General features: G+C 44.5%; 1 protein-coding gene across 1 annotated transcript; it reads right to left on the reverse strand.

Moving 5' to 3' along the window:
- Window positions 1-41: 41 nt before the first annotated feature.
- Window positions 42-10,672, reverse strand: LOC127323233 (uncharacterized). The gene is given in 8 exon segments (XM_051351400.2): window positions 42-847; window positions 1,503-1,568; window positions 1,751-1,857; window positions 4,569-4,634; window positions 8,174-8,286; window positions 8,989-9,074; window positions 10,066-10,255; window positions 10,343-10,672. Coding segments are annotated over 8 exon segments (1,239 nt in total). The 5' UTR covers window positions 10,483-10,672; the 3' UTR covers window positions 42-376.
- Window positions 10,673-12,715: the final 2,043 nt, after the last annotated feature.

The raw sequence follows: 12,715 nt of genomic DNA on the forward strand, positions 1-12,715 counted from the left end.
GCCTGCAAAACCCATCCATGGGGAGGACAAAAGGGGCCAGCTCTCGGAAACAGCCATTCTTGATTTCATCATTAGCAAAAGAGTATTAACACTTCACGGTAACAATGGCAACTACTACCAGATAAGCTCCGTTATAGTACTTAAATAGATGGAAAAAGGCAGAAAATTAACACACCCAAGGGACATGGCATACTTTAGCACTTCCCGGTAACTAGATATCCTATGTTATTCCTAACTGACGGCAAAATGCAGAAAACTAAAAAACCTGGGGATTCTTTGCGAATAAGTATAGCGGTAGCAAAGATTACTAGTACTAGATGTGCTCTGTTATTCTTTAACTGACAGCAAAATGCAGAAAACTAAAACACCTGGGAAGCTACTTCTTTGCGAAAAAGGATAGCAGTGACGCTTGTCCATCTGAAGCAGTTTTTGGGCCTTTTTCTTTCCTTTTAACAGGACCAACGGGCGATCTACCAGCGTTCTCTGTCTTCGTCTCTGCTTTGACTTCAGTGTCCTGGATCTTCCTCTTGATTCCGGAAGTATCTTGTTTCTGGTTTAATTCCAGAACATCTTCTCTCTTAATGTTATGAGTAGTATAAAAAGTTTGTGGTTCCAAAGTAACAGATTCATCCTTAACTGCACTAGAACACTCCTTCTCTGCAGGCTGCTGTTTGTCTGTTTTGTCTAGTTGATTTTCTCCCAGTTCGCAGTCCTCTTTTGCAGTTCTGGAGGCTTGTGTTTCTGCAACCTCTGGTGAAGTCTTATCAGGCTTCACTGATTGCCCATGTGCAGCTGATTTCTTCATGAAGAATTCTGAAATAGGCCTTCCGCTAGGCCTTATTTGTACCTGCACTTTCACAAGTAGTAGAGAAGAAAGCATGTCCTGTTGTGCTTTGGAAAATACAAGGGAAAAACTATCATCTGAATCTGACAACTGGGAGGGAGTTACAACTTTTAACGTATACCACCAACAACTGGATACTGGATAAATTTTAGCTAGTATAGAACTGTACTTCCATTAAATTTAATATTTCAATGATCTCATAGTTATGACGATCAAACAGCTCAACAATGATACCTTCAGATATCACATGCAACAAAAGGAGAAGATACTAGCACTGATTAAGCATATTATTTTATAGTAGATAAGAAAACCATGTTTCAATATATTCAGTAGTGAAACCCACATTTGCATGTTACTTCAATAAAAAATACTTCGAAGCTATTAACATGTCAGACTTGTCAGTAGATATCAAGAAATCGGTTCGGTTGATATTTATATCAATATTCAACAAACATAAAAACACTATGTTTCAGGAAGAAAAGATAACATTACGTGTGCAAGCTGAGCAGTTTCACTCATTTTACCCTGCCAACACTAGGCAAGGACAGTAATATACTGAGCATAGCAGATCGTGTGACAACCAACATTCAGTTTAAACCAAAACAGAGTCCTACATCTAAAACTAAACGGCAATTAGCAACAGAATGTAGTAACCTACCTCTTCGATGCACTCGGGGCCATTAAAAGAAGGTTTGCCCATTGCAGTTGTCACTGGATACCAAACCTGCAGAAGGGATCCATTAATTATCATTATATACTCATGTTACAACCTAATGTCTATTTTCGCCTGTCAGGCGTTAACAAAGTTAAAACAGATGATTCCCAGACGATACTGTTCAATGTAAAAATGGTATATACAATATAGATTTGTGTGTACTGGTAAAATGATGTGTAGCATGGACTTACTAGATCAGCTCCTTCATATGGTACAGTAATTTCTTCAATCTTCAGAGATGAATTGTGCAACCAAGCATTAACAGAGTATTTATCACCCAAGATCACAGGCATTCTATCTGTCATCACAGAGAAATCTCAAATTGTGGCATTTTATCTGTCATCACAGAGAAGCCTCAAATAGAACCAAACCTAATCATAGGTGACTGCAAAAGCAACCTTGCTGCAGATCAGTTGCACAAAAAATTTGTGTGCAGACATGTTTCCTTCATCTACTACGGTACTACTACCATAATGAAGCATCATCCAGTTTCCCCATTAAACTGAAGGACAGGCCTTAGTTACTGCCACAGTGCCGTAAATGGGACAATTTGCATAGCCATGACACAACAATCTCTCAAAAATGTGGAATTATTCCTCAACGGTATTGTCATTTGCCAAAAAAAAAATTACTATTAATGTATATTCAAGACTGGGAGTTGGTTTCTGTTGTACATCAACCCCCTCCTATAGGACATAGCGCCTTCACACTTTTCCACTTCCCTAAAAGATCTATGACAAAAAGTAACAAACAAACTAAGTGAACACTCTCCCATGTCCATCTTCCACAAAATTATCCACTGAAGAGCTACAAATTAAGTAAGGCACAGGTGATACATCTCTGTAGCAAACTAACTTGACCATCATTTTTTTCAAAATGGGGGAAATATCACCCCAGCTTCTGCATCCAAAGGATGCACACGGCTTTTTTTATTAGATTATTCACAACACCTTACAAGAGCAATACAAAAGATCAAACTCGAAGCCACCTCACTAAACCTACGGAGGGATGAAGGGGGTGACAATTCACAACCTCACATCATCCAAAAAACCAAATGCCTTCCCAGGCCGCCCAATAGCAGATGAGAAGCACATCCAGTCAAGCAGACTCTCAGCGCACGCCAACACACACGCCATAGAAGTTGCTAAACGCCTTCTTCCTCGACTCCATCTTCAAGAGAGATCATCGCATTGGCCATGCCAGGCCTGCCATCGATGCCGCCACGGCACCAGACGACTCCACCATCCTGTGCGCGTCCATCACACTGCATCCGTCTCCGAGACACCACTGCACCATGTCACGGCGACTCGACGACACCGGCATAGCAGAAGCACACCGCTCCACCTGAGCACCACCACCATCCGTTGTCTGCTCCAAAAGCGATGCCCCCAACAGGTAGAACGGCGGTGCGCGCCGCCATCGTCCGATCCGGGAGACCCGGGTCTAGGGTTTCCCCTCGAGCAACCCAGGCGAAGAACGCAGACTGCAGAGACAATGCCTTCAACAAGGTAACGACGAACTGCGCCGCCATCATCCGCCATGACCGAAGTCCGGGCCGGCTTTCACCGGCAGCTACGCCTCGCCATCGGGAGCTAGACGACGGATCGCGAGATCCGCCAAGGCTAGCCACACAACTAGCCGATCTCCTCCGGCGAAGGAGAAGACCACCACTGCGGTGCCACGTCAGCAGCACCAGACGCCCGCCACCCGCCGCCAGGTCGACGTCGTCACCGCCATCCAGGGCTGCCGCCCTTGCTACCGTGGTCCCAGACCTGGACGAGGAGCAGCACCCCGCAGCCACCCAAGCCCGGCGAGGCCAAGGCGAGGAAGGGAGAGGAGGGCCGCGCCGCCAGGCCGGGACCATCCCCCCAGCGCGGAGGCCAGCCTCCCTACCGCCGCACCAGGGGACCCGCGCGCAGATCCCCGCCTCCCCCATCACCGGCTGCGCCAGGCTTCGCCGGCGGCAGCCTCAGGGGACGGCTAGGAGAGGGAAGAGGGGTGGGGAAGGCGGTGACGGCGGTGACGGCGGGGGGGTTAGGGTTTCCGCACTTGAGTCGCCAGGAGGGGACCACTAACTTGACCATCATGCTAGAGCAAAACAAGAGGGCATGATTTAGGCCTAGAGTGAACTCTAATGAGTAATGAATGAAGTGATCCTCCTGCTAAAAATGAACAAAGTGACGTGGCTAGCAGCATGTGTTGGCGCCCCGGTAGCCAGTGTTGCGGTATCACTGAGAAGGATCTAGTTATCCCCCTTGATGTCGGCATATTTGCCGAACCTCGCTAACAAATCCTGTGTGTTGTTTTCGTGTGATTGCTTGTCCTCGGTAGAAATCCTGTGCTTCTGGCTTTCTAGCATAATTTAATATAAGACATCCGAGACAAGCTAACTTGCTCAGCCTATATATCTTAGTGACTCAGACTACATCTGAGGTGTCTCAAGTTGTACGTGTTACTTTCAGTAGTTTTACTTGTAAATTTTTGAACCTACATACTACATACATCTTATACAGTGCCTTCTTCTAGATTTATCAGTAAATGCATAGCAAGAGGAAAAACATTTATCTAGGAGTTACATTTGCTAGTTGAACTGCAAATGCAGTCGTATTTTGAGAATCTTGAATGGTTGATTGATCATCACATTCGTAACCAAGATATCCATATTTGACTCACCCTGTTTACAATCCACATTCGTAACTGATACTATCGGCACTTCTATTTGTGTCAAGCACTATCCGTGTTCGACTCCGACTCCGAAAAAAAGGTGGTTCAGGTTACGATGAGCAACATCCGTATGTATCAGTTCCATTTTCACCCATAAGTACAATAACCAGATATAAATGTGAAGATCAAAACAAACAGATGTTGTCACTTGTCAGTTATCGTAATAACCGTGAAGCCAAGTTCAACAGGAAAAACATTAAGAAAACTGAGAGCATGTAAAGTGTTAGTCAAATTAGTAAATGCATTAAAGATCTGACATCATGGGGGAAAGAGTCCACAACTAACCATGAAGCCATCCCAATGAAGTTGATGAACGAGTAGTCAAAATGGTAAATGTGTGAAGGCTTTCTCCTGGCAAAAGTAGCATGGCAAATAGCAGATACATTAGAATTGCAGATAAATTATCGGTTAGAATTTTGAGTGAGGACCACTTTACAGTTCCATGTTTCAATGATTTTGAAATTGACACTAGGCACACTAATACTAATACATAAATAGCAAGCAGCAAAAAGAATTACCAACAAACAAAAGAGCAACACTATAAAAGCTTTTCAAAAGATGGTGTAGGCGTGTAGTTAGGCAACAAAATATCAGTAAATTTGATGCATGCTATGAATTTACTAATACTGAAATGTTAATGCAAAACATTTAGAAATGTTCTTCTATCCACATCCAGGTGGGTAGGTATCCACCCTCGGCATACAGTACATTTTGCACATGCAAAATACAATCCAAAAGGTCATTTTTTAAATCCTCCCAGATGGTGAAATTTACAATGCGGAGACACGCGCTAAGATCACAAAAAAATGTTAAACCAGTCAGACAAGTTATTCCAATCCCTTCACCAATTTTGATCTACACAATTGTGAATACAGATTATCGAAGTATAAAACTCTGATGTACGAGTTTGTGTAGATAAAGGACTCAAAAACTGGAATACACAAAGGAACAAAAGATTTAGACAGGTTCAGGCCTCCTATTGAGAACAACCTAGCAAGGGATCTCTTCCATCTTCCCATGTCATATGAGTTGGTCAATCATGCTTCTGATAGCACTGATCAAGACACATGGACATACTCTTGGGAAAGCAGTTACTCTGTAGCTAAGGCATGTGACTTTTTTATGCAGCTTAAGCATCCTTCTGAACTCCGCTCTGCTTTTCGGTGGCTATGGAGATCATGTTACCAGGAAAAGGATAAGAGTTTTCTTTTGGCTCTTGCTCCAGGATCTGCTTCAGAGAACAAAAAAAATCTTCTTTGAAGATTACTCCTGTGTCCTCTGCAATGGCAGTTTGCTAGAAACTAGAGACCACCTATTTTTTCACTACACCGTTATCACACTATTACGCAAAAAAAAATGCAGTACAGATACAACAGTATAGACCCATACGTCTACTTAATGTAAGCTTTGAAATATTTACTAAAGTAGGTACTAATCGCATTACGGAGATTGCTCATAAGGTGATTAGACCTACTCAAACAGCCTTCATACCAGGACGAAATATCTTAGAAGGGGTTGTCATGTTACATGAGACTATCGATGAACTTCATAGGAAGAAGATCGATGGGGTGTTGTTTAAAATAGACTTTGAGAAGGAGTATCAAAGTGAAATGGCATTTCTTGCAGCAAACCTTGTGTACGAAAGGATTCCACCAGAGTGGTGTGAATGGATTGTGCAGTTTGTCCAAGGATGTAGTGTGGGAATAAAGGTCAATGATGATATTGATCATTACTTCCAAACTACTCCCTCTGTCCCTTAATATAAGATGTTATTACAACCTGATAACTCATGTATTGGTTGTAATAACATCTTATATTATGGGACGGAGGAATAGAAAAGGATTGCCAAATTGAGACAGGGTGATGTGTTGTCTCCGACGATTTTCGATATAGTTGAAGATATGTTGGCAATCCTAATTGCTAGAACAAAGGGGGATGGTCAAGTAGGAGGTATCTTCTCACATCTCGGCGAGGGAGGGGTTTCAATTCTACAATATGTTGATGACACAATTTTGTTTATGGAACACAGCTTAGAGAAATCCGTTAACATGAAATTAGCATCATGCATCTTTGAACATTTATCTAGACTTAACATTAACTTCCATAAGAGTGAGATATTCTGTTTTTGAAAGGCAGAAGATGAAGAACAACAGTGCAAACAAATTTTTGGTTGATTCTGGTTCTTCGCCTTTTAGACACCTTGGGGTTCCTGTCCATTGCAGAAAAATTCGAATTCAGATTGGTGTCCAGTAGAAAGTCGCTTCGCAAGGAAGCTTGGATGCTGGAAGGGCAGGTTGCTTTCACACGGAGATCGACTTGTTCTTATCAACTTGGTTCTGGCTAGTCTATCTATGTTTATGTTATCGTTTCTCGAAATACCCAAAGTGGTAAGGAAGCATCTAAACTTTTACAGATTACAGTTTTCCTAGCAATGTGATGAGAATAAATGTAAATATTGTTAACAAAATGGAATATAATATGTAGACCTAAAGATCAGGGAGGCCTAGGTATAGAGGTACTTGACCTTAAGAACACGTGTTTACTTTGCAAATGGTTGTTTAAATTACTAAATGAAGAGGGTGTGCCCCAAGATTTGCTACATAACTAGTATCTCAAAAATAAGACTTCGTCACAAGTTCAGGCAAAGCCTACAGGTTCTCAATATTGGAAGGGTGTTATATGGGTTAAAGATCACTTATTTAACAGAGGATTCTTCCAAATTGGAGATGGCTTGAATACCCGGTTTTGGGAAGATATTTAGTAAGGCAACGGAATGATTTTTCCATTGCTAATGTTTTATCACAGGTTCCACTCAATATTAATTTTAGACGGACTTTAATTGGTGATAAGTGGACTGCTTCGCTACATTTATCCAAAGATTGATGATGGTACATTTATCGGATGAACCAAATAGGATTCTTTGGATGCTGACATCGTCAGGGATCTTTTCGGTGAAATCTTTGTATAGCGGCCACATGAATGGGCATACGAGATTTCTTAACAAATACCTATGGAAATTAAACATCCCACTTAAGATAAAGATTTTTATGTGGGGTCAAGAACTGACGATCCACGGGACCAAAACCGCACAAACTGCCCAGCGTCGGCCGCATTGGCCTGCCAGACACACCAGGATGGGGATAGAGCCATGGGACTATTATTCCGTACAACTCCGCCTCCCCTGTCGAGACTCCGCCGCCAAGAACCACACAAATCTAACATAGAAGGTACTTAAACTGCGGTACAGTACAATGATCCATGGTTCCCCCTACCTTCTGGTGCCAAACTGGCCGCCCGAGACGAGGGGAACCACATCTAAACTCACAGGTATCTAGAGGTTTTTCTTCCATATATGTCTTCTCCAGTTCTCCCTGACCCATAAGCAGATCTAAAGAATACTTCTAAGCGATGGCTAACTGCAGATCTTCAGTCCTTCCTGGTGGACCACCACACTCATGGACCTTGTCTGGCGGTTTGACCCAACGACTAGGTTGACCAGACAACATATATTACACACTGATACACTGTAATCAGATGAATCTATCTTCAAAAATTTACCTTCAATCCTAATGAAACTAATCTCTGATACATGGAATTTATCTGTAAGCAATAAACCCAATTAACACGCAACCTAATTATTCTTATCTTTATGGGTTACCAGACAAGGTTCAGACGCATAAAACCTCATGATTTTGAACAACAGCAATAAAACTAACTGAAAGCGAAACATCTGTAAATCTCTCTAGCTCAGGTATGGAACTATCAAAGTGTTGCCCTACATACAGAATGGAAACATAGCAAGATAACAAAAATAGTGGAATTAAAAAAAGGCCCAGTTAATCTATAAATAAGAATATAATGATGCCTGCGATGAAAAAAAAAATCCAGACCTTCTGAATTTTTCCATGTGTCAAACAGAGCAGCAAAAACAAGAGGCCTCTGATCTTGGAAATAAATGTAATATGGTTGCTTTTTTTATCCATCCTTTTTCCACTCAAAGAACCTGCACCAGTGTGAAACATCAATGCATGGTTAACACAAGAATGTAGTCCGCAGACTATTTGTTAACTTCACTTGAATAAATTTACACAAAAGTAAACACGTATCAACCACATAAGCAGCACATCATAGATTCACACTGCATAAGCGTTGGAAATATCACACTCGTTAGGGTTTCTAGGTCGAATTGTGGTGTCTGTTCAATCTAGTCAATTCCTAGTTGACCAGGTCAAAGTCAAGTCTGGTCGCTCCCTTGCTACTTACTGATTGATGGCGTGTCTGTCAACTCACCTCTTACTTTAAGGACGAGGGCCGCAAACAGCCACCATTGATTTTCATGCCCGCGGTAGGCCCCCTACTTACGGGGACGGTTAACCACCGGTATGGAATCTCAGAGGCAGTGTAACCTACCTAAATTAGCTTATTTTATTGCTGTCACATACTCATATATCTACAGGGTCCGGGTCTTTATGATGGGTTTAGAAACTGAAGTACTGTACGATTAGAAACAATTTGTGATCAAGGTCCAAAACCATTCTACTACAACCTTAATAATATACCAGTGCAATATTGAAAAAAGCATGTTAATCAATAGCACACAAACCTCAGACATTGAGCATCCCAGAACATAATTACGCACAATAACAGATCCATATGTAAAAGTTGCACATGATAACAGTGATAACAATCAAGTGCATGTCCATACCCTTCTACTGCAACAAGACACCTATTCTTCGGGATAAGTCGCCGAAATGAAGCCTTTTCCTTTATAGACTCTGATCTAGCATTGAACTGCATAACAAAATAAATTAACTCATGTCCTGAAAAGACAATCAGTTACGGAATGAAACCAGAGCCATGGGAAGAAAATCAAGCTCCACAGCAGGTACAGTCGAAGACCTATGATGCGCCCAGAGTGGGGTAAAAATCATAGAGTTATCAACCAATGCCATGCAATCAAACATGAATTAGACGGACTAAAAAAGGTATATTTCATATGGTGATATGGATAGAATCTGTTGATGTAAAAAGAACTTCAGGGCGGCACGTCCAATTCTTCTATTCCCATTGAAATATAGACAAAAAACCCAGGAGTACAAATATCCTATTCCTGGCAAACTTCACATCAAATAGCTTTTTGGCTGTATAAAAAAATTATCCATCCAAATCAAAAGCATTCATGTCAAAATGTGATACCAACTACCAACGTCAAGAGCGGACCTACATGCCTCCGCAAGGGCCATGTAGCTGTAACAATAGCTACATTTTTTGGAGGAGTAGCGGGAGCAGTGGGAGAGTTTAAGTATTTAACTGCATTTTTTCTATTAATGTAAAGCAGTTAAAGGTTACAAAAGAGGTTTAAAAGATTTTAAATAAAACATAACCATATAAAGAGCCTGAGCGACGACTTCCAGTTTTTAAGTTGTATTTCCTTGCGATTTTTCTTCACGCTTGCCTTATAGCAAGATGCACTTTGATAAATGCAAGGGAATCATACAAATCAGTGAAATCACTGGCCTCGTCGCAGAAAAAAATTAGCGGGTGAACATCACCCAGTTGAGTTAATTCACCAACTATAACAAGTTTGTTGACAGAGTATACGTGTGTAAGATCTGTATGTTCTTGGTGGGATAGTTTCTGGTAGAGACTTATGGAAGCAATGAAAGTACAAACACCCCATCATAGTAGAGCCTAATCTGCAATCTATTATGTACCAAAACTTCCCAAATTGCTATTGATCTGTAACAGGAAAATGTTATAAAACAGAGCGGGCAGTCCATACCATCCTGAAATGGTCGAGTTTCTCGTTCTTGCCTGTGAAGCTGGGTACAAGCCCCCACTTCATGCACTGGATAACTGGCACGTGCTCCTCCGCGCCTCCTCCTCCATCTCCGTCGTCGCCCGGCGCACGCGCCCGCACGGCCCCAACCGGGAGGTACGCCCCGGGCGACACGTTATACGACGGCCGAAACCTGCATACAACAACAACAAATAAACTAACTACTGAAGAAACACACAACTTCCTTGGCGACGCCCTAAACTCGAGATTTTTCTACTACCTATCCATCTGGAGCGTCGGCACCGCGGGGGAGTCTTCTCCGCCGCCGCCGCCCGCTCCCCCGACGGTAGTGGTGCTTGGGAAACCGAAAGCCCTGGCGGCCTGGGCCGGACTGAGGGTACACCTGGCCCTGCCGCACATCTTGGATTGATTTTACCGCGAACCAGCGTGCTGCTCGTTGCTGCTTGGTTTGGGGAGTTGGCGGTGGGAGGACGACGGCGCCGAGGCCGGGATTGGGTCGCGGAAGGGGAAACTATTTTCTTTCGTTATTTTTGGGGAAGAGGAAGGAAAACTTGTACTAGAACGGTGGCGCCGAGGCCAGCATCGGGGCGCGGGAAGGGAAACTGTTTCCATTTTTTTCTTATAATAACACGACTATAAGGGATTGTTTCTTTCATCTTCTGAAAAACAACACCCACCCACACAGGCGATCTGGCGATTCCCAGGCGATCTCGCCCCACCGCCGCCGCTGCCGCCTCTCTTCCCATCCCGAGCGCCCGCCGTCGCTGGTATTCTCCGGTGCGTACAGCGGAGGGGCATGTCCACCTCAAAGTGGACGGCGGGGTTCCCGTCGTTTGCCGAGGAGGTTCGGCTGGGCGAGGAGAGAAGGCAGAGGGAGAAGGAGGCGGAGATGGCGGAGGCGCGTCGGCAGGCTCTCCTGCGGCGGAAGCTTTTGATCCTCCAGATCAGCCTAGCTTCGGAGTGGGCGATCAAGCAGATGGAGAAGGGCTGGCGGCCGCAAATCTCGGGGCAGGGGCTCGAGGAGCAAGTGGCTGCGGCGTTGGCGATGGTCAAAATGAAGGATCCCGAAGACCCGAGGCGTCTCATGGCGGAGCAAGGGCTGGAGGATTTGGAGAATTGGACGCCGTGATGCTCTCTCTTCGCGGCTCACCATTGAGGCCTACTCCAGCTCGAGTGGGCGGTGAAGGTGCTATAGGTGCGAGTGTTGTTGGCTGCCGAAGCTCTGAAGTTCAGCGGCGGAGGCTTGATCGGATCCGGAGAGGGGACCCGTCGCCGACGAGGTGCTCCTCGCCGGTGAGGAGTGGGGGATCTGGCACCAGGATTCCGAGGCGGGACCCGCTTCGCAATCGAGCTGCTCTGACAGGTGCTGGTGACCGTCGATGGGTTCCACCTATGCGAAATCCAACCGTTGTTGGTAATGTGGGGGTGGCGGATTTTGAAATGCCGTTTTCCAGGATGGATAAAAAGGAGCTGGCGGCGGCTTCAGACCACAATCTCCTGAACAAGCCTAGGGTTCCTCCTGCTTCCCGGACCCTTGTCTGGGTCAGGAAGGATCTAGTTCAGTCAAAATCGTTCACACCTTCTGATTGCTACCCGGCTAGATCTGGATTTCTTCCCAAGCCAACAGTGGTCAAGTTCGCTGATCTGCGGGGGCGGTTGAAGGAAGGAGATCTTTCGTTGAGATCATCAAGATGGCCGGTGGAGGTAGAGGAATGGGGAGAGCGGGAGGTGCCGTTGGTGGACGTGGTGCTGGCGGTCGTGTCCCTCCAACGACAGCGACAACATCGAGTGTGACGGCGATCCCTCTCAGCAACGTCCCTGAGTTGGCTCCAATCAAGTCCGAGTTTCAGCAACCTATGATACAGCAGATGGGGGGAAGTGGTCAAGGTATGTATCCGATGATGAATCCCAATATGTGGAACATGCAGATGGCGCAATGGCCGCAGTTCTTTGGTAACCAGCAACTTCCCCCGCCTGGTTTCAATCCTATGTTGATGATGCCGCAAGGAGTTGCTTCTACTCTGCCACAATCAAACAGCCAGGGGAGTAGTGCTAGCCAATTTCCTGTACAGCAGCAAAACTCTGGTAGCAACAAAAACAAGAAGAAAACTCTGAAAGGTACTGCCTCTGATGGTTCTAAGAATAGTGGTGATAGAAGTGGCAGCAACTTGCAAATGAATCTTGTCTCTGGGCCTGGACCTGCTTTGGATCCTAAATTCAAGAATGTGACCTGCTACAACTGTGGTGAGCTGGGTCATTATGTTGGACTATGTACCAGGATCAAGAGGCGCTTTATCTGTAGCAAAACTGGGCACCATATGGACAATTGTTTGATGTGGTACTCTCTGCTTCCCACTGCTCAGTATTGGGGGAGTGCCAATCCTGGATTGGGTTTCTTCCATGTGGAGGTGGAGGGACCTGAAGCTGTTCAATGGCTAAACATGGATAATGTTGGTGTGGTAGTTGTAAAAGATGGGGAGATCTCTGCTGAGGAATTAGAGAAATGCTTCAATGATATGTGGAAGGTCAACTGGTATTGGCAGATTCGACAGCTTGGGCCCAAAAGATTCCTGGTGAGATTTCCTCCAAGCAAAAGGGTCAAGGAGCTGGTGGAATATCCCTCCATCAACCT

Source organism: Lolium perenne, chromosome 4, assembly GCF_019359855.2.
Source record: "Lolium perenne isolate Kyuss_39 chromosome 4, Kyuss_2.0, whole genome shotgun sequence".
Classification (NCBI taxonomy): Eukaryota; Viridiplantae; Streptophyta; class Magnoliopsida; order Poales; family Poaceae; genus Lolium; species Lolium perenne.